The sequence below is a fragment of the Equus caballus genome, chromosome 22 (genome assembly GCF_041296265.1).
Source record: "Equus caballus isolate H_3958 breed thoroughbred chromosome 22, TB-T2T, whole genome shotgun sequence".
Lineage (NCBI taxonomy): Eukaryota > Metazoa > Chordata > Mammalia > Perissodactyla > Equidae > Equus > Equus caballus.
In genome coordinates this window covers 31,874,375-31,896,224 of record NC_091705.1, presented here as the reverse complement: position 1 = coordinate 31,896,224, position 21,850 = coordinate 31,874,375, and the positions used below count along the sequence as shown (strand labels likewise).

At 39.0% G+C, this 21,850-nt stretch overlaps 1 protein-coding gene across 1 annotated transcript in view; it reads right to left on the bottom strand.

Annotated features, from left to right (window-relative positions):
* The window catches only part of TOP1 (DNA topoisomerase I), an 85,444-nt gene that overhangs the window by 49,917 nt on the left and 13,677 nt on the right, over positions 1 to 21,850 (bottom strand). Inside the window, exon 3 of the mRNA XM_023626565.2 lies at positions 6,042 to 6,144. Coding sequence (XP_023482333.1) covers positions 6,042 to 6,144 — 103 coding nt within the window. The remainder of the gene's footprint in view (positions 1 to 6,041; positions 6,145 to 21,850) is intronic.

Genomic DNA, 21,850 nt, shown 5'->3' with positions numbered 1-21,850 from the left:
AAACATCCACCCAGTTATCCAAGCTAGGAAACTTTTTTCTTAGACTCCTCCTGCCATTTATGGCTAAGTCCTATATCTCACTTTCTCAACTATTTTCAATGGCTTCTTGCTCCCTTTAGAACCAAGACCCAACTTCTTGAAATTGCATTTAACAGTTATTCCTCGAGCCACTTTTTTTTGGCCTCATTTTCTATCCCATCCTCTATTAACCCAGGCATTTACCTAACTGGATTCTTCCCAGAGCAAAGTACATTACAATGCTTCCATGTTTTGGTTATGCTTTTCTCCTTGTCTGGAATGCCCCTCTTCCTAGCCATCACCTCCCTTGTCAAGATCTTACCATCTTTCAATGGCTAGCTCAAACGCCCTTTCCACCATGAAATCTTTAAAAAAATGATTATAGTTCATTATAATAGAGCTGGATATAATTGAAAACTAGGGCTCCAAATCAGATGCTATCAACAAGTAACTACTAAATTAGATTCAACTACCAAAACACACAGCTCTAATTTATCTGAATAATATCCCACCAGGCTTTATAGTAATCATCACCATTATCATCATACTACCATCATCATGACCTCAATTATTTAGTATGTTAGAGTTTCCAAAGAGCTTTAATCTTCATAATTGCACTGAATTCCCCCCAATAAACTTGAAAGCTTGACCAGGACAGTATTGCTATCGACACTTGACCAAAATGGAAAATGAGACCCAGAAGTTAAACAAGCTTGGATTAGGGCACACAGCTAGTAATATAGGACACACGGCTAGTAAGATAGAACCTGGCCTCTCGACATCTATTTTAGTCATCACACTGATTCCCACATGAATGGTGGTGGTACTCAGGTTCCTCATTTCTTAACTACCCAACCTTCTCTACCTACCTACATTAACTGTCCATTTCCCCTAGACAGGTTGATAGAGGGATATGTAGATAAACGAAGGGCTTCAGTAAACAGTTCACAGAAAAAGGAGTAAACACATCATTTAAATTTAATTACTTTCAGAAAAATTTCCCCTGAGAACCAGTTGTTTAATTCTAGTGCATTTTCCTAAAATCCCACATTCTATCAATTCTAATTCAGGTAGGATTTGGAACTGAAGGGAAACCAGAAATCAAAAGCATCCTTATTCTCCAATGTTCCTCACAGTGACTATATAGATTAGCACTGCCAACACGGCTGGAAAAGCACTTCCCTCACTATTTCACAGCAGTGCTTTTCTGTCTTCTCTGGCTTTCCACAAATTTGTCACTCCAGCTTGAGTGCCAGGTTTAAAATTGGCAAGAATACACAGTCAAAAACTAGCAGGAGGAATCTTGTTTTTCACATGTGATAGTCCCTTATTTTCTAAAATCAGGCCCCCCCCCCCCCACAATTGCTTTTAATAACGTTGTTTACATAAGAGGTCTAGCACTAAAGATAATACAGAAGTATCCGGTGAGATCCTACAAGCTCAATGATTCCTTAGCAGCACTAGTAAGAATATTCCCTTTGTTTCTTTTGAGAGGATTTACATATTTTTTAAAAGGACCTGAAGTTTTAAATATTAATGCTAATGGAAAGAAGCAGTATCAGAGATAAATAACAGAATTATTTTTAATTTGACTTCAGTATAAACTCTTGCTGTGATGTTACAGACAAAAGAGACGGGGTTTTCATAGGGTCAGAATTTAACGAGACTAATACTTCTCCCTGCAAAAACTTCAGGGATTTGGGGCTCAAAGAAAGAGACAATGCCTGAAATGATCTGGTATTTTAAAACCTGAGCTACCACAGGCATATGAGAAAAGAGGTGCTTGTACTTAAACACAGTTTAGCTACACAACTAACCTCCCTTAGGGAGGGAGTTTTTTGTTTGTTTTCTACTGGAAAGAATAATGTAATGAAAGGAAAACATAGTAGGACTCGGAAGCCCCAGTCTCTCCTCCTTGCTCTGTTACCACATTGCCATGTGACTTTGGGCACAGCACCTCAGACCTCTGTCCACACGAAGATGTAAGATGGAATGATCTTTAATACTCTCTCCCTTATTTTGCGCCTTGAGTGAGAACAATAAAGAAAACATTATGAATAAGATAGGATCCCCTGAGGGGTGGGTCTACATTCCATTCTGTCTCAGCAGAAAGAGTAGTTTCCCATTCTCTGACACTCCAAGTATGCATACATTTTACCATGCAAGAGAAAGGTGCCTCCTGGATTTGGGTCCTAAGTGTAGCCTAATGAGAAATGACTGATGTTAATATCTAGCAGAGAAGAAGGAACATAGAAATACGTTAGTGTAAAACTTCTTTCCTTATAATAGATAGCCACGAAATTAGGCAGGATTGAGTAGCAAAGTGTTGGAGTAAAGTGAAGCATTTTGGAACAGAACATGCTAAATCTTAACTATTCTGGGCTTCAGAAGAGATTAAACAATCCTCAAGGTTTCCTTAATCTACTACAGAAGAAAAATGAAAAAGCCCAAAATTACTAGAAATATCAGAAGTCACTTAAAAAGGAACACGGCATATAGGATTTTACTGGAATATAACCAATGCACTTGCTTTGCTGCAAAAAGGTACTACTGTGTCAAGAGAGGTCAAAACAGGAAATATATAAATAAAGTCTGCTTACTACACATCATCTGGTTAAACTGTCTTAAACTTACTCACATGTGAATTAGAGCTCCAGGGCTAGATTTAGTCATGGTAAACAGAAACTCAAGCCAGGTTTTTCCAATGCCTCTTGGTAACTAGGCTATTATTTTCTTAAGTATTTTGATTAGAAATGAAGAAAATATTAAAAGGCACAAAACTACATAGAACAAATTCCTGAATTTACCTATTCTAGAATCTTGGAAATGTATGCTTTTGATAGATGTACAAAATATCATGTCCTTACAGTTGTAGAGCAGTCCACAAAGAGCTTTTAAACTCCCATGGGCCCCTTCTGTGTTAATGAGGAAACTGAGGAAGGTTAGGTACCTAGTCAGGATCACATGAGACTTAAGTAGATGGACCAGGACAAGGCCTTCTCCTAGACTGATTAAGCTATTTGGACTTTTCAAGAAAAATGATACCAAAAGCATATCTTTTATTTTTAAAAAGGAGATTTTGGTAAAACAGGGCAGGGCCAAAGTTATGTTCCAAAGCCTTTTATGCCACTTCTACCTAATCTTTTTTCCCTACCACATTTGCAAATTATGGTTGGTGTAGTAAGACATGCCAAAGAAGAGATCAATTTTTAAAAGCTTATGTTTTAAATATTCTGTCTTTTTAAAGTTTTTTGGACAGATTTCTGGTAACAAAAATTTTCATTTCTTTTTCTTTCTTCAAATGATTAAGTTCTTCATGGTCAAAGATTATTGCATATTTTTTTGGCACTTCACATCAACTAGCACATCACAAACTTGGCAAGGAGGATAAAAATACTTGTTTGAAGGGCCGGCCCTGTGGCTGAGTGGTTAAGTTTGCACACTCCGCTTCAGCAGCCCAGGGTTTTACCACTTTGAATCCTGGGCGCAGACGTGGCACCACTCATCAGGCCTTGCTGAGATGGTACCCCACACAGCACAACCAGAGGCACTCACAACTAGAATATACACCTAGGTACTGGGGGACTTTGGGGAGAAGAAGAAGAAAAAGAAAAAAGATTGGCAACAGATGTTAGCCTAGGTGCCAATCTTAAAAAACAAAAACAAAACAAAAACTTGTTTTGTTCATGGCAGCATTATTCACAACAGCCAAAAGGTGCAAACAACCCAAGCATCTATGAACAGATGAATGGATTTTTTAAAAGGTGATGTAGACATACAATGGAATATTATTCAGCCATCAAAAGGAATGGAATTCTGATAGGCACACCATGAATGAACCTTGAAAACATTATGCTAAGGGAAATTAAGCCATACACAAAAAGGAGAAATATTTCATGATTCCACTTACATGTCTGACCAAGCAAATTCAGAGATAGAAAGTAGAAAAGAAGTTGCCAGGGGATGCGGCGAAGGGAGGGAAGGAAAAGTGGGTTTTAAGAAGGAGGGCTAGGCCAAGAACATGGCGTATCATGGCAAATGTTCCATGTGTAGTCTGCTGTGTGTAAAATTCTATAAAGCAAGTTGGTCGATGACGTTTAAGTCTTCTACATCCTTAATGATTTTCTGTTTATACTATCAGTTGAAAAAAAGATAGTAAAATCTGACTATAATTATGAATTGTCTGTTTCTCTTTGCAGTTCTATCAGTTTTTACTTAATATATTTTGAGGTTCTGATATTAGTATAGAAACATTTATAATGGTTATGTCCTCCTGATTAACTGGTCTCTTTTTAGCATTATGAAATGAACTTCTTTATCCCCGGCAATATTCTTTGCTCTAAAATCAACTCTGGTAGATATTAGTATGAGCTGGACAACTATAAATTGGAGAGGACGCATGTGAACTGAGACTGGATTCAACCACTGAGATTAAATTCACTAGAGTAATGACAAGGGAAACGAGATGATCAAGTGTTAAGAAATGAGTGAGTGGTGGGGAGAAAAGACCACAGAAGTGGTAGATGATTTGTGAAGAAACATCCTCATTAGAGAAAAACTCATCTGGTTATTTTAATAATTCATAAAGACCTATTCACAAAAAGAATTCATTAGGGGCCGGCCCCGTGGCTGAGTGGTTAGGTTCACGCGCTCCGCTTTGGCAGCCCAGGGTTTTGCAGGTTTGGATCCTGGGCATCACTCATCAGGTCATGTTGAGGCAGCATCCCACATGCTAGAACTAGAAGGACCCTCAACTAAAAAAATATACAACTATGTACTGGGGGGATTTGGGGAGAAAAAAATTCATTCGAAATTTTTTTTAATTTTAATGATTCATAAAAAGAACAAAGTTACAAAGCAATTCTCACTTTAACTTGTCTACAGACAATAAGCTAAGCTAATAAAGTAGTTCAAAGAGACTCTAGGCTGGAGGCACTTGTTCCAATAAACGATTGATCTTTACATTCCCTTCTAACAAAACCTGGGCCACTATGGGAATACCATATGGCTTTCTCACCAACCAACTGCCTTTATTCAGAATGGAAGCATAAGTCCTCATTTTCAATAAGTGGTCCTGTATCCAAAGATACTCTAAGTCTTTGGGCTTAACTACTTGCCTCCAACATCAAAAAATGGGGGCAAAACGGACAAGAAAACATTTTTCTGAGGCTTGGATCCCAGAGGGCAGCACTACTGAGTTTCATTTATATGGGTAGTCATTGGCTTTTGCAAGAGCTGAACCCCCCTGATAACCTGATGAAAGCTAGGAAGACTCTCTCCAGGAAAATTTCATATACCCAATCTTTTGCATACTATTTCACGGGCTCACAGATCATGGAAGCCCAAGTTAAGAATTTTTAACTTATACCTTTTAAAGTACAGAAAGAAGAAAAAAATACATCAAGTCTCCAATCCAGTCACCTTTTATCTAGGCAAGCAAAGTCTGGACACCTGATTAAATACTATCATGTATTATAATGAAGCCATTGCTAACTTAACTAAAAATAATATTTTTAGGGGCTGGCCTTGTGGCATAGTAGTTGAGTTCAGTGCACTGTGCTTCAGCAGCCCAGGTTTACAGGTTTGGATCCCAGCCACAGACCTACATGACTCATCAGCCATGCTGTGGGGGCAACGCACATACAGAATGGAGGAGGACTGGCACAGATGTTAGCTCAGGACTAATCTTCCTCAAGCAAAAAAGAGAAAGATTGGCAACAGACGTTAGCTCAAGGTGAAACTTTCTCAGCAAAAAAAAAACATAACAGTATTTTTAATGAGGTTTATATTCAAAGAAAATTCACCATACTTGCTTTCTACATCCTGATCTGAACAATGGCATTCCCAGTAAGGCCTGAATTATCAAGGCCATCCTCTTAGCAACTCTGGAGTCAAATACAGTCTCTGCTTACTTCACTATCCATGCTATTTACCTCTGGCTCAAGTTAAGGCCTATTCCAGGTGAGCCAAGCCACATCCAACCCACTGCTGAATGATGAGAGACTTGCTGGTTCAACCCTTACCTGTTGCTATGCTTGGACTTTTCTCGGTCCTTCTCCTTGTCCTTCTTGTGCTCTTTGTGCCGGTGTTCTCGATCTTTGTGTTTATCTTTGTGTTTATGAGAATCTGCAACCATAAGAGATGAGTCAGTTAAGAGAAGCCATGGGGCCAGCCCCGTGGCCGAGTAGTTAAGTTCGTGTAGTCCACTTTGGCGGCCCAGGGTTTCGCCAGTTTGGATCCTGGGAGTGGACCTAGCATCACTCATCAAGCCATGTTGAGGCAGCAGCATCCCAAATAGCAGAACCAAAGGGACCTACAACTAGGATATACAACTATGTGCTGGGGTGCTTTGGGGAGAAGAAGAAGGAAAAAAGGAGGAGTCATGAGCTATCTCCTGCCCATCTACCTTGACAAGCTGGTCAAGAAGCACAATGAGAGGATTCAAATGGCATGGTGGTCATAATAGCACATTCCACGGGAAGGAATGATTTCACAAAAGTAGCCCAGAAAAGGCATCCCATTACCCTGCCTCTAAAATAAGATGTGTGTTACAAACATGCAGGAGGAGGGCAGCCAATTCTACTGTAAACGGAAGGGAGAGTTTGGCATTGTTTTCCCTAGATCTGGTAATATTAAGACTAAGCCACAAAAGACACCAAGGGATAAATCTTGAACACTGACTCTCAAAATCAGAGGATTATCTATGTAACTTCTGGGAAATCTCAAGAGATATCTGTTTTTAAATCAACTTTAATGAAGTATAATTTCTATACAGTAAAACAGACACATTTTGAAGACACAGGATGATAAGTCTAAACAAACATACGCATAAGTGTAATCTCCACCACAATCAAAATTTAGAACAAATCCATCACCCAAGAAAGTTTCCCTTGTGCTCATTCCCACTCCCCATCTTCTGCCTTTAGCTCGAAGCAATCACTGATCTGCCAGCACTATGGATTAGATTTGTCTCGATTTCTACAGTTTCATATAAATGTGATCATATAGGATTTACTCTTTTGTGCCTGACTTGTTTCACTCAGCATAATATTTCTGACATTCGTCCATGTTGCTGGTGTATCAGAAGTTGGTTAGATTTTATTGCTGAATGATATTTCGATCTATGGATATACTGCAGTTTATTTATCCATTCACTTATTGAGGGACATGTGAGTTGTTTCCAGGCAGTAGTTATTATGAATGAATCTGCTATGAACATTCACATACAAGTCTTTGTATAGACATGTTTTCATTTCTCCTGGGTACACAATTAGTAGTAAAATTACTGGGTCATATGGTAAGTATATGTTCAATTATATAGGAAACTGCCAAACTATATTCCAGAGTGGCTGCACCATTATACATTCCCACTGACAATGCATTAGAGTTCCAAACGCCACAAATTTTCACCAACACCTAGTTATTATCAGTCTTTAATTTTAGCCATTCTAGCAAGTGTATAGTAGTAATTACACTGTGGTTTTAAGCCAGTTTCCTGATTAAATGAGGAGCGTCTTTTCATGTGCTTACTGGCCATTCATATATATCTTCTTTGGTTAAGTATCTCTCCAAATCGTTCCTATTTTAAAAATATTTGTCTGTCTTCTTCTTGAGTTAAAAGCTCTTAATGCATTCTGGATTACAATTTTTTGTTAGATCTATATATATATTACAAATTTTTGTTTCTAGGAGTTTTACAGAGGTAAGAGACAGGATACATTTTTAAATCTATAAAGATGCCCAGTTTTTTCTAGCATCATTTTTTTTAAAAGACGGCCCTTTCCCCACTGAATTGTCTTGGCCTCTTCACTGAAAATGAAGTGACCATATAATTGTAGGTCTATTTCTGGACTCGACTCTAACCTTACACGAACACACACTATCTTGACTACTACAGCTTCACAGTAAGTTCTTTTTTCACAGTAAATTTTGAAATCAGGTAATAAAAGTACTTTAGATTTATTCTTTTCCAAAATGATTTTGGCTATTCAATGTCTTCTGCATTTCCATATAAGTTTTAGATTCGGTTTGTCAATTTCTTAAAAAAAAAAAAAAAGCCAGCTAGGAGTTCGTGTTCACAGGACAATTTGGAGACAAGTGACATCAAAATATTACTGTATCTTTTGACCCATGAACATGGTACCTCTCTACACTTATTTAGGTTAGTGACTCTCAAATTTTAGTGTGCATCAGAATTAACCCAAGAGCCTATTAAATATTCAGTGCTCTGGGGTCAGGTCACCCCAATGTTGAATACGAATCAACTGTAAGTCTACGTATCCAATACACATGTTGTGGCATTAAAATACGTACAACAGATTCTTTGATACTTCTCCTTTCAAGAGGTGTGGCCTAATTTCCTTTACCTTGAATACTGGCTGAACTCAGTGACTCACTCCTAAAAGATGGGATACAATAGAAATGTCAGTATACAACTTCTAATACCAGGCCATAAAAGCACTGGATCTTTCTCCTTGCTCTAGGGGAAGCCAGCTGCCATATTGTTAGGATACTCAGGCAGGCCCATGTGGTGAGGAACTGAAACTTCCTGACAACAGCCAGGTGAGTGAACCATCCTGGAAGTAGGTCCTCCAGTCTCAGTTAAGCCTTGTAATGACTGCACTCTCATGACAGACCCTGAGCCAAAACCACCCAGCTATGCTGCTCCTGGATTCTTGGTTCACAGAAACTATGTGAGAAAACAAACGTTTGTTGTTTTAGGCAGATAAATTTTGAGATTACATGTTTTGCAGCAATAGATAACTAATAATAATGTACAGGCAGTGTGTGTGTTCATCAATTCCTAGCTAACAGCAAAAGAAGCCACATTTGGCATAATTCATTAAACAACTATTTTGTGCCAGGCCCAAGGGAAACAGAAATTTGCGTGACCATACCCCTAGTTATAAGAAATTCTCACCCTACAGAGATGGGAAGAATAAAATCATACAGTAACAGAAGCAGGACTTGAACCCAATCTTCCATGCAGCATACAGAACCCTACAACTTCTAAAATTCTCAAGTCTAAATTTTTAAATGCTGAGTCAATCAGATACACAAAGTTGGTGGCCTCTGTTTACCTGACAGTAACAAACACTCCCATTACTTCTGCCCCAAACTAAGCACTTATTGGTTAAAACCATAATAATGACAAAACATTACACCAGCACTATAACCTGGAATGAAGTCTGTGTTGTTTGATTTTGTCTATAGGTCAGATTTAACAAACAAGAAACAAAACAATGGGATCTGCTATTATGGCTCAGAGATATGGCAGGGACATAATATTTTTTTTTAATTACTTTGTATAATTCAACACACAAACACATAAACAAACATATACAAAAAAGACTAGAAAGACAGATACCAAAATGTCGAAAAGCAGTTATCTTTGGGTGGTAAATTTATGAGCAACTTGAGTTTTTGTGTGTATATTTCACCGTGTTTTCCAACTTTCTCCCATGATGAATCACTTTCATAATAAAAAATAAAAGTTATTTTTAGGGGGAGGCCCAGTGGCGCAGCGGTTAAGTTCGCACCTTCCACTTCTCAGCGGCCCGGGGTTTGCCGGTTTGGATCCCAGGTGCAGACATGGCACTGCATGGCACACCATGCTGTGGTAGGCATCCAACCTATAGAGTAGAGGAAGATGGGCACGGATCTTGGCTCAGGGCCAGCCTTCCTCAGAAGAAAGAGAAGGATTGGCAGTAGTTAGCTCAGGGCTAACCTTCCTCAAAACAAAAACTATTAAAAAAAATAAAAGTTATTTTTAAAAATTATCAAGCTTTTGGGGCCAGCCCCGTGGCTGAGTGGTTAAGTTTGTGCACTCTGCTGCGGCAGCCCAGGGTTTCACTGGTTCGAATCCTGGGTGCAGACATGGCACCGCTCATCAGGCCATGCTGAGGCAGCATCCCACATGCCACAACTAGGAGGACCCACAACTAAGAATATACAACTATGTACCAGGGGGCTTTGGGGGAAAAAATAAAATCTTTAAAAAAAAAAAATTACCAAGCTTTAAAAATGTATTTTGACAAGTACTGGTGTACACTAGGAAAAAGAAGTTTAATTCACTAAAAAGCACTAAAATTTAAAGAAAAAGGAAAGTAAGTAAAAGATAAATTGAAAGTAATTCCAGGTAGCTTTCAGATAATTAGTCTACCAATAACGTTATCTTCTTAAATGCACAGAACTTCAAAATTTATTTTAAAGCCAGGTCCCCAAGTCTTCTAAAGTGATTGCTAATCTAAGAACACAAAACTAAAATGTCTGGTAAGAAACTTTAAGGCTGTAGCTGAATAATTCCACTGATACAAATATGACCTCGGTCAAATATCTGAACTGTAAGTGTCCCTAATTTAAAAAGAAGTTACTACATATCTGTTAAATGCTCCAACCGTGCTATGTGTGCTGTGACAGGAACCCAAAGGTAAAATAAATGACCACTTCTTCAAATATCTGAAGGGCTATAATACAGCTCCACACGGCAGACTGGGACTTCTGCGGAGAAACAACAGGGAGGCAAAATAGAATGAGATGCTTCCTAAACACCAAAAATGTGTACGCAAACTAAATTACAAACGGACAAGGAAACTGTAGAGATAACTGCACTAGGTAAACTGATAGATGAACAACCTCTAAAAATGCATATGTAAATACTTCCAGGTGAATGATGTCTGGAATTTGCTTTAAAATAGCCTCAGGCAAGAAGAACTGGGGGATTTGGGAATAGATAACACAAGACTGGCAAGAGGTTGTCATTACTGCTACTGCTGTATATGCTTGACATTTTTCATAATAAAAAGTTAAACACTATCGTTAAATACTATCTTTAAGCTTCTTCTCTTCCAACCCCTTATTTTTCTTATTATATAAGGGTACAGCGAGGAGAAGACGAGCCTAGTCCAAGAGAGGATTTGTGTTAAGGAGCAGTAAGTAAAAAGTTTGATAGATAAAACTAACCCAAGAGTCAGGGTGTCCTACTCTAAGGATGACAAGGAGCCACTTCAAGCAGAAAAAGGAACAAAATAGAAGCCATACTTAAGGAAGATTAATTGAAGGGCAGTGTGGGTAGAAAGGTAAAAGCAAAACAACCAGCTAGTGGTTTCTGAAGCAGTCGAGGAAAAAAGCGATAGCAAAGAGGCTGAGAAGGAAGGAAAAAATCTATAAGCATGTTGAGAAAAATGCAAGTAGAACCCAGTTCCAGGAACTCATTCACTATGTGTGATAAATAAACGCAGAGGAAGAGTCAAAGACTCAAAGACTTTGGGTCCAGCTGAGTAGGAGAACAAGGTGCCTTCAAAGACACAGGAAAGCTGTGCAGAACAAAGATGGGGAGAAGGAAAAAGACTGGTGAAATGCTGCAAGTAACTGAAGTCACATCATAGGTATGGTAATATATTAAGGTAACAGTGGGACATCTGACTGAAGATGTTGGTCAGAAGAGAAGACAATAAGTAAAAAACCGAAGCCAATAAGGGCATACTGATGTATATCCCTCACAGTGAAAATATTTGTAGACAGTATACTAATGGCTTTGAAGATCACTTTTAGTACATTCCCTTTTCCCCTTAACTGGACTTAATCTAAGAATAGATATTATTAAAATTGTCTTGGAGAAAAGATCTTGCCACTTGAAGCATCTGTTAAATGCAAAAAGAACTGTATTGAACTTGACAGATTAGAAATGAAAGATGCAAACCACTGTATATTAAATCATCAGAAAACCTCATTCACTGTGAATTCAGGTCACCGAATAACCTCCTGATAACAACTGTTTCAAATCCTAGCATTCAAAATTTCAAGATGAAGACATAGGAGGAAGATCCCTGAACTAAGGCAGCCTTGACAAGACAGAAGACAAGCAACAGTTAATTCCTTTCGCTCTAACTTAACTGGAGTTACTGATAAGCATAGATAAGTAAATGAATAGATAAAGAGAACAGGAATCAACAACTTTTGTTATTGTCATCTAAGGTGTTCCCTGAGGTTAACAAAGATTTTAAGTAAAGAGACTTCTAAATGACAAGAGGAAAAGTATCTGTGTCTTCTCCCGATTGCAGGCATAGTTGCTGGCTAGCATTACACAAGGACTTGATGGTTAATGTACAAAACAAAAGGAAACCTTTTACTACTGGATTCAGAATTATATTCTGAGGGCTACTTCAGTTTATAACCATTTTAAATATATTCTTAAATCCAAAGTACCCTGCTAAAGACTCATCAGATATGGACTCTGCCCTCAAGGAGTTGACAATCCAAGTAAGGTAATTAAGATATGAATGCAAACAGCCATGGCCTAAGGCGTGCAAAAGAAAAAGGGCACTAATATAGGTGCCAGAACCATGGTAGAGTACTTACAAACATTGTCTCATTCCATTTTCTTACCATTCTTATAAAGAAACATTATCCCCATTTCACAAAAGGTAATAGTAATAGCGACCCCTTACTAAGTATATACTCTACACAAGGTAGTATACTTTACCTATCACCTCTAGTTTTCACAGCTCTGGGTGGTACTGATTTCATCAAATCTAAGACACATTTTTGCCTCTTAACATCTCTGAAAAGGTGCAAGTAGTTCCTATAATCCCCAAGACCGGGGAATTTGGCAATATCCAACGAAACTAACTTACACACTCTCGTTTGACCCAGCAATCTATATCTAGGAGTTTAGCCTCAAGATACAGTTCCAAGGCAGAAAATGTATGCTGCTCTATGTATACACAAAGGCAGATGAAATTAAGTCAGCAGAGAAGAAAATCTCTAAATTTTAGACTTGCTGAAATGAATTAAAATTCCTTTCCTAGCCTCAAAATCTCAAACATCAAATAATTAACACTAAAGTAACAGTGTTTTAGTTGCATCATGATGCTCCTATATTTAAAAACAATGCAAATCATTTTTTTTCTTTTTTCTTTTTTGAGGAAGATTTGCCCTGAGCTAACTGCTGCTGCTAATCCTCCTCTTTTTGCTGAGGAAGACTGGCCCTGAGCTAACATCCATGCCCATCTTCCTCTACTTTATACACAGGACGCCTACCACAGCATGGCTAGCCAAGCAGTGCCATGTCCGCACCTGGGATCCAAACCGGCAAAGCCTGGGCCACTGAAGCAGAATGTGTAAACTTAACCGCTGCGCCACTGGGCCGGCCCCAACAACGCAAACTTTTTATAAAGCTAATAGACATTTTCCCAAATGTCTACACATGAAACACGTGGGTGTCATTACCTCCATCTCTTACACGATGGCAGAATTTTCTACTTTTCTGCTTTGCTGCTATTTCTCAGTAAGGCAGGAGGATTACTTAATTTATGAGCATTTGGAAAAAAGTCTTATGAGTAAAGATACTGAATCTGGGTTAACTGCCTCCTTTGTTTCCAAATAAAAGTAATATAATGAGGGAAAACAGCCTGATTCCACCAGGGAACAAGAAGAGATAGAGTCTGGATCCACGAGGGCAATGAGGAGTCAACAAAGGCTTACTGGAGGAGGCAGTGTTTGAGCTAGTAAGTCTTACTAAAGGCTAAGAGGGAGTAAGCAAAGTAGGAGGAGGAGAAAGGGCATTCTTAGCAGATGAGCCACGAAAGTCAAAATATCTGTTATCATTATTATTGCTGAAAAACTCATCTTCATGATTGAGCAAAATTAAGTGAGATATACTTCTTCCAGGTTGGAAATGGTAGATTTGATTCTTGTCAGGAGCATATTAAAAATAAAATTCCCGAGTTATACTTAATTTGCCTTTCTAAAGCCGTGTCCCAAAAGCAGTTTCTTTAAAAAACGATATGAATACACTCCTTGTAGCTTTAGAGTCCTAATCCTCTGCTTAAATAAAAGAGAAACAAAACACCTAGGAATGAGAAACTTCAGTATCAAATATGTCCTGCAAAACTTGACCCAACTGTTATAAAGTTCCTGAAAGCTGGCCTGATCCCAGGATGACAACGAAGCTGCAGGTGTGGAAACTAGGGAACTAGGTACACAGTCAGCCCCAAGCAGCCAAATCAGTGCCAAACCAAGGCATAAGATGAAGAGTTCACTCCCCTAGGGAAACCAGACACATACACAAATTATATGAAAAAGGAAATCAAGCCTATAAAGTACTTCGTTAACTATGTTCAAGAATGATCTGGTTAGCACAAAAGATCATAGCTAAACCTTAATGCCAAAGAGAGACATCACAGAGTAGCACAGAAGGCTGGAAGAGACGTCTGAAGGAAGCTAGAGGAAGTAGACTCGTTCAACAGAGTGAAAAAGATCCGATTCAAATCCTTGTTCTAGCACTTACTCTATGACCGACCTTGGGTAAAAGTCACTTAACTACTGGGTCTATATGAAGGCAGCAGAGGTCAGTGATTAAGAGCTTCAGATCTCTGTACATCACTGACTTGCTATCTGTGAGCTTGGTAAACTCACCTCTCCTACAGAGAAAGAAACTGGGGCTCAGAAAATTTAAGAGAGCTTAAAGAATTTTATTTCAAAAGTCAATCAATTGTTTGTATATGGTTGTAAGAGAATTCCTGGCTAACCTCCACAAAATTATAAACATGTTGACAACTGTTAATAAGGTACAATTATTACTGAACCCTTTTCATGATTAATTTACATAGAACTGCATTCAGCCTACACAATGATTCCAAATAACTTGGGGTTCAGGTTCCATACAGGCATTTAAGGAAAAACCACGCCCAGTCACCTTGCCCAAGCAGCCAACGATGGATAAAAGGCTGTCTGATTTTCTCTCCTGTACATAGATCCAGGAAAGAAAAGCACTTATGAAGAAAGAAGTAAACAGTTGGCCTGCTCTAACAATCCTATACTCAAAAGCCTAAAAAACCTACCGATTTTAAGCAACGCACTGTTAATACCAGTTAACATCCCCCAAGTAGAAACACATTTCCATTAGTTTAGCTGCAATCAGTAGGTGGCTAACAGTGCTGCCAAGCTTATTCCACCCAGGGTCTCTAACGCAATCACAATGCAACCCAAGCATAACCATTTACACTTTCTTAAGAGAGAAAGAAAAGGCTGAAGAATCAGCAGATTACTGATCATTTTATCAACTATTCCATGATCTTAAAAGCATTTTGCCACTCTACCATTCTTCCAAACTATTAGGGTAATCACAACGGGGAGGAGAGGCGAGTCCTTTGCTCTCTTATAAACAAAGGCAGAGACTTCTCTGGTATAAAGAAGGGCTCTTTGCCATGTTTTGAGCCAGACATCTTTACACTGACTTTTGACAAGTTTTGAGACTTAAAGCAGCTATACAGTATGATGGGCTCCTCCTTCAAATACATCATCAAGTCAAGTGTGTGGAGAAAGGGGGTGGGAAATAGTTATTCAACAAAAGCTGTCTTCCCCAAAGAGGAACCCACAATACAACTTTGTCAAAGATAATCTCTGCTCATCTCCCACACACAAATATACAACCAGTGCATTAGGAAAGTGGGCATTAAAAACATTTGGGTGAAAACACTGGCTGATGAAATTAATTTTCTAAGGAAGATATTTATTACCTGCTCATTTGTTAAATCACTTCTACTGGGATAAATCCTCGCATCTTCTCCTTCCTCCCTACCCTTCAAACCCATGGATACCACCACATCCCCAGAAGCTAGAGTTTAAACAAAATCAACATTTCTACTTAATACTCTACACCCAGTAAGTTCTAACACTTTAAAAGAAGACTGGTTTTGTCTAGGACAGATAACAAGCTGGTTTCAGTGATAAAGACTGGCATCCAGGATGTGGTCCATATCAGGGGTGTGTGAATCTCCCTGGGAACTTAATGCCAAACTTAAAGCAGTCAGGAAGCCTGAAAGGCCATGACTGGAAGGGGGATGGGTTGAGGTGTGAAGGAACTCTACCCACGCCTCTCCCCCAACACAGCTGTCTCAATTCAGGCTTCACCAATGTCAGTCCAGTTTCAATCCAAGAAACCCTGTCAGTGATCCATCTTAACGTAGCTGATTTTAATTTGTAGCCCATAGAAGAGTCCTTATCACTATTTTACAGCGATTCTCAATGGGAACATTTCCAAAATTCCAGAGCACAGTTAAAAAGCAAGCAGGACAGAGGGTGTTCTGGCTAAAAGCTCAAAGAGCTCCAGAATTTAAAAGGAAAATGTTGGGAGGATTCAGCTCTAAAGAAAATCCTTAAAAACTCAAGAATGAGAGAAGCAACTAGTGACATTACCAATTTTTAAAGTCCAAATTATCATTTGTTCTCCTCAGATGCGTACTATATATAAACAAGACCTTTTGTCATGGACAGACTTGTTCATTATTGAAACTAATGGGGTTCCCCCCTTGGGGGCCTAATACTCTCAGGCTAATAAAACAAAAAACAACTCCAGCTGAGAAGGCAGATGAAAGTATAAATATTTCTTCATCTCTCCTTACGGAAGATTGGGTTCACAATATTTATTTATTCAAATATTTTCCGAGTGCCAACTCTATGTCAGGCATTGTTCTAGGTGTAGGAATACAGCAGGAAACATTACCAAGTCTCTGTCCTCCTTAAATTCCACAATAAGCATACTACCTGCCCCAGGTCTTCCCAACAGCAAGTAACTCTGAAAAGGGAGGGGGAACAAAAGGGTCTCCATAAGTGCCCAAGTTTCCCTGGACTTGGTCCCATGAAGTTCCAGAATCAGACTAATGCTGCAGCTAGAAAAGCCCTTCCTAAGAAGTTAGGTCAAAAAAGGGGTCAAATTTAATCAAATAAAAGTTGCCAATTATTTTGCAAAGTGCTTAAGTCTTTCTCCTCAATATTCAATACTTGGTAAAATTTCATCATCAGAAACTTAGAAGTACAATGCATTAAAAGACAGAGTTGCTCAAAGATAGAAGCCTAGCATTTTCAATTATGTTTTTATCAGCTCTGCAACACAACTTCAAATTTCTAAAACCTGCCACATTTTCCAAAGTGTCTACATGTTCAGAAGAAATGCCTTAAAATTAACTTAAAAACATCTAAGAGAACTTTCCTTAGTTCTTAAACATCAACAACTCTGAGATTAGCAGCCAGATATCCTGGAAAAGACACAACATGAAGTAGCCAATTCGTTTGCTTTAGGCTTCAATCCCACACAAAAAAGGGTTAAATGGTCAGAGGATGTTTTCTCTTCCAGTCCACTTCCGCATTTAAATTTCCTTGACTACTTTTATTTTTTTACAACACTACAATTACCTTAATCTGTCTTTTCAGCCCCTTCCTGCCTATGCACCCTATTTTAACTTATTTTACAACCTTCTCTCCCATCCTACTCCTTCCTTTATGCTCCTTAAATTCAAGTTCATCATTCCCAGGGACCAATTAATTATATTAAAAAATAAAAAACAAAAAAAGAATTCAGATTTAAGGGATGGGACCACAAAACTGTCTTCAAAAAAGTATACGTTATCTAGTTAACTATAAGAAGGTCTTCTGAGGGGCCAACCCAGTGGCACAGCAGTTAAGTGTACACATTCCACTTCGGCAGCCTGGGGTTGGCCGGTTCAAATCCTGGGTGCGGACATGGCACCACTTGGCACACCATGCTTGGTAGGCGTCCCACATATAAAGTAGAGGAAGATGGGCACGGATGTTAGCTCAAGGCCAGTCTTCCTCAGCAAAAAGAGGAGGATTGGCAGCAGTTAGCTCAGGGCTAATCTTCCTCAAAAAAAATAAAATAAAATAAAATAAAAAAGAACGTCTTCTGAGCTGGCATTTCTAGAAACAACTAGTAGCCAGAACAGGCTGCTCACTGTTACATTATTATGGCGGGAACTAAATAACATTTTAAAAGTCAATTCCACGTTCTAAAAGTCAATTCCACGTTCTAACGGTAAGACAACCTCAGAGCAACTCCAAGTCTTTTATGCCACATCCTGATGGGGTCCTAGGTAATTTACTTCTCTGCTCTGTTCTCAGTTTTCTAATCTGTAAAGTAACCTCTACTGACCCCTTACACTTCCAGTCACAAGAATTTTATAACCTTTAAAAACTTTTTTAGTTCAAATGGATTAAGGTAAAAAGAAAAATTTTAAATGCGGGAGTGCAGTGGTTCTCAAACTTTACTGTATATGAGACCTGGGACTTAGATCATCCCCAGATACGTGTATTGTAACACAAACTCTCCAGGTGACTATAATCTATGTTGTCCAGAATCATATCTTGAAATTACTCACCTTGTTGTTTCTTGGCCCTTTGAACAATAATTAATACCAAATACCAGCCACCTGCAATAATGGACATGCTACTGATTTTATTTTCAGTTTCTATTTCAACTGGGTCTCTCTGTTCCTTTAAAAGGCAGGCACAAGGTGCTGAGTCAGCCCCTGGGGATTTTTTTTTTTTTTTTTTTAATTTACAGCTGAGAATATTGAGTCTCTACAATTGAGGAGGAAAGAGGCTGTTTTCACTTGCTACTCCCCCAGCTCCTATGTGAAAGGAAGAAGGAAAAGCTACATAAGGAGTGACACAGTTACCCAACTTATAAAGAGTAGCGTAGTCAGGCTCTTTAGAATAGAAATTTTCTTTGCTGTTTGGACATCAGCTGGCACAGCCATGCTTAGAGAGAAACAGGCAACTTGAGTCCTGCCAGTGGGACTCAGTCGGGAAAATGAATGACTAGAAAAGAGATGATTAGATTTAATAAAGCTGCAAGCTCACACAGTACACTTTTGACAGTGGGCTTATACAGATTCCTTTGGGGTCTAGACGCTACCAAGTAACATGAAAAGAGTTTCTGTGATACACACAAGCGCCACTCAGTCAGGTAAGCAACTGGCACTCCTCACCAATCCAGGGGTCAGAGAAATTTCTCTGTGAAGGAACAGGTAGTAAATAGTTTAGGCTTTGTGGCCCATTCAATCTGTGTTACAGGTACTCAACTCTGCCAGTGTAGCATAAAAGCAGCCATAAATTATACATAAATGAATGAGCATGGCTGCATTCCAATGAAATTTTATTTACGGACACTGGAATTTTAATTTCATATAATTTTCCTGTGTCATGAAATGACACTCTCTTGTTTAAAATTGAGGCATAATTGACATATAACATTATATTAGTTTCAGGTGTATTTAATAATATTCTCTTTTTGATTTTTTCCCCAACCAGTAAAAAACATAAAAACCATTCTTAGTTCATGGGCCATACAAAAGAAGGCATAGTTTGCAGAACCCTGCACTAATTAATAGCGACCAGAAACTACCCCAATGCCCCCTGCAGAGAGAGATGCCCTTCTTAAACTCAGCGTGTAAGTGAAGAACACCCTTCCTGCTGTACCTATGATTCCCTTCCTCTCTAACTCCTCAGCTTTCTCCTAAACGACACCCATGCTAAGCCTGGCTCTCACCTCTCTCCTTCCTTCAAACAGCCCATGAATAGCATTAAGCAACTTGATTTAAAAATGGTTAAAATTCACTCCGGCTCTGCAAAACTAGACAAAGTCAGTCACATGAATGAGAACTGTGAAGGGGAGGCCAATGCTGAGCCCACTGCTAATTCTGCTTCTTAAGCAGCAAGCTGGTTAAATTTGTTATTTATCCCCCTTGAAGTAGGAACAACATCGTACTTGTTCACATAGTGCTAACCACCTTCAATGAAATTCCTCAATAAATAAGCAGACTTCAGAGATCCTTTTAAAACAAGGGTGGGGCCGGCGGGGGGGGGGGGGGGGGTGGTTCCAGTTAATCCCTGGTTAACAAAAAGATCTTTTTTCTTGAGTACTCAGATAAACACAAGTTTTACTGATTTCTGGAATAACTGGCTCCAAGCACAAGCTGAACTGCTAAGAAATAAATTATCCAGGCATCTTTGCTGCACAGGCAGGCAAGCTTTCCTTAACAGCAAAAGGATTACACATTAGTGTGAAGTGCAACAGAGCCTATTAGTCAATGATATTAGTCTGGTAAAGATCCACTGTAAATGAGAAATCAGAGTCCTTAGTCTGATACTACATGAGTAGCTCTAGTAGCTCGAGGCAATCGAGTCATCAAGGCTCCCCTTTACCTTATTTTACATTTAAGAACTTTACCTTGTCACATTTAAGAATCAGGCTGTGGAATCAGATAGGCCTGGATTAGCCTCCCAGCTCTGTGGCTTACTCACAAACTGCAAGCCTTGAGCCTCAGTTTCTTCAAAAGTGGAGATAGTAAATATTCAAATATAAGTTATTTACTTCATCCCTATTCCATTTCCTCTTCCCAATGCAAAAATAACATCATAATTTGAGGCTAAAGCTGGAGGACACTGGACCTGATCTGTCCCTGGTCTTGAAGCAATTTACTCAAGTTGTTCCCTGAGACCTCACTCTAGGTCAGTGTTCCTCATAGTGGCCAAGGCTACAAAATCCCATTTTGTTCCATCAGACTAACACTGTCTAGTTAACTGTGGGCTAGATTACTCATAAGTAAGATGCAGTCTACATTCACTATGAGCATGCAAATGAGTGGAAGACCCTAGATGGGGTGTAGAAGCTGGCTTAGTTAAGCTCTTGGGCACTGTTTGCTTGCCTACAATCTCAGATTCTCTACCACTTATAGTCACACATTCACTTATTACTGACTATAATTTAACAAATATAAATTAACTTGCTATTAGCAACATGCTAAAAACTTGCAATTTCAAATGAAGTTGTAGGCTGATACCAACCATTTTTTAAAGGATGATGTTCAATAAAGGTGTAAATAAAGATAAGTTAACCTGCTTTGTAGATTACAAAATAGACATGACCTACCCTCATAGGGTTGCTGAGAGAAAATGAAAATTTATTCAAAGGACCTTAAATGTTCATCTTTGTGTGGCACTGAAGGGGTCAAGCAAAATGGAGACCTGTCCGAACTTCCAACAGCGTTGGTAAATACAACTTTACCTACCAGTCATAAGATTTCTTAGCAGGTCACTCAGAATAAGGCAATGTAGACATACAGAAGGAAGACTGTTATTCAAACTCATAACACACCAAATTCAAACCTGTTTTGGATTTTTAAGTTCCAAGAGCTCCAACCACCCATAATCCAAGCAAAATCTAAACCTGAATCTCTTTACTCTTATCTAAATTTTATCCAGAGCTGTGCTGTCCAATATAGCAGCCACTAAGTACATGGTAGCTATTTTAAATTCAAGTAAAATAGGGGCCAGCCCAGTGGCACAGTGGTTAAGTTCACACGTTCTGCTTCAGCAGCCCAGGGTTCACCAGTCCGGATCCCGAAGTATGGAAAACAAATCCATTTTACTAACTCATCTTTGTTCTCTAAATACAAGGCAAAGTTGGAACATTTTACTCCTGCCTTTGAAAGTAATTAACCAGTACAAGACCCTTAAGGTGGGTATTTGCATTTCATATACTCCTCTGCAGTGAGTCACATTTTCACAAGGACATTCCTGCACTGAAAATGCTTCTCCTTTCCCGGGAGGCAGAACTTAAAAGAGAAAAAAGGACTTGTCTAACCTGAAAATGTACCTTCTCAGGCCAGCTCAATTAGGACAGGCCCATTCCTGCAGGCTTGTCCTCTTTTGCTACTATTAAGTGAGCCCTTAATGTCTGAGAAGTAGTGAAAGTGACTACAAACCTCCTGCCTGTGCTACTCAGGAATCCACAGCTCTGTCTAAGCTGCCTTTGTTTCCACTGGGCATGGGACTCAAAATGCCCTCAAGTCCACACCTCATGTGGCGATAAAGGTGTCGTCAAGTTGCTAATGCGTTGCTTCATGCATCCTATTACTAACTCAACCAAGGAGCCCTCTTTATCTAGAGTATCACTATTGACTGTCCTTGAAATGCACGGGCTCACTCTCTAGGCGACTAGCTATGGAATGAGTAAGCCTGAACACATTTA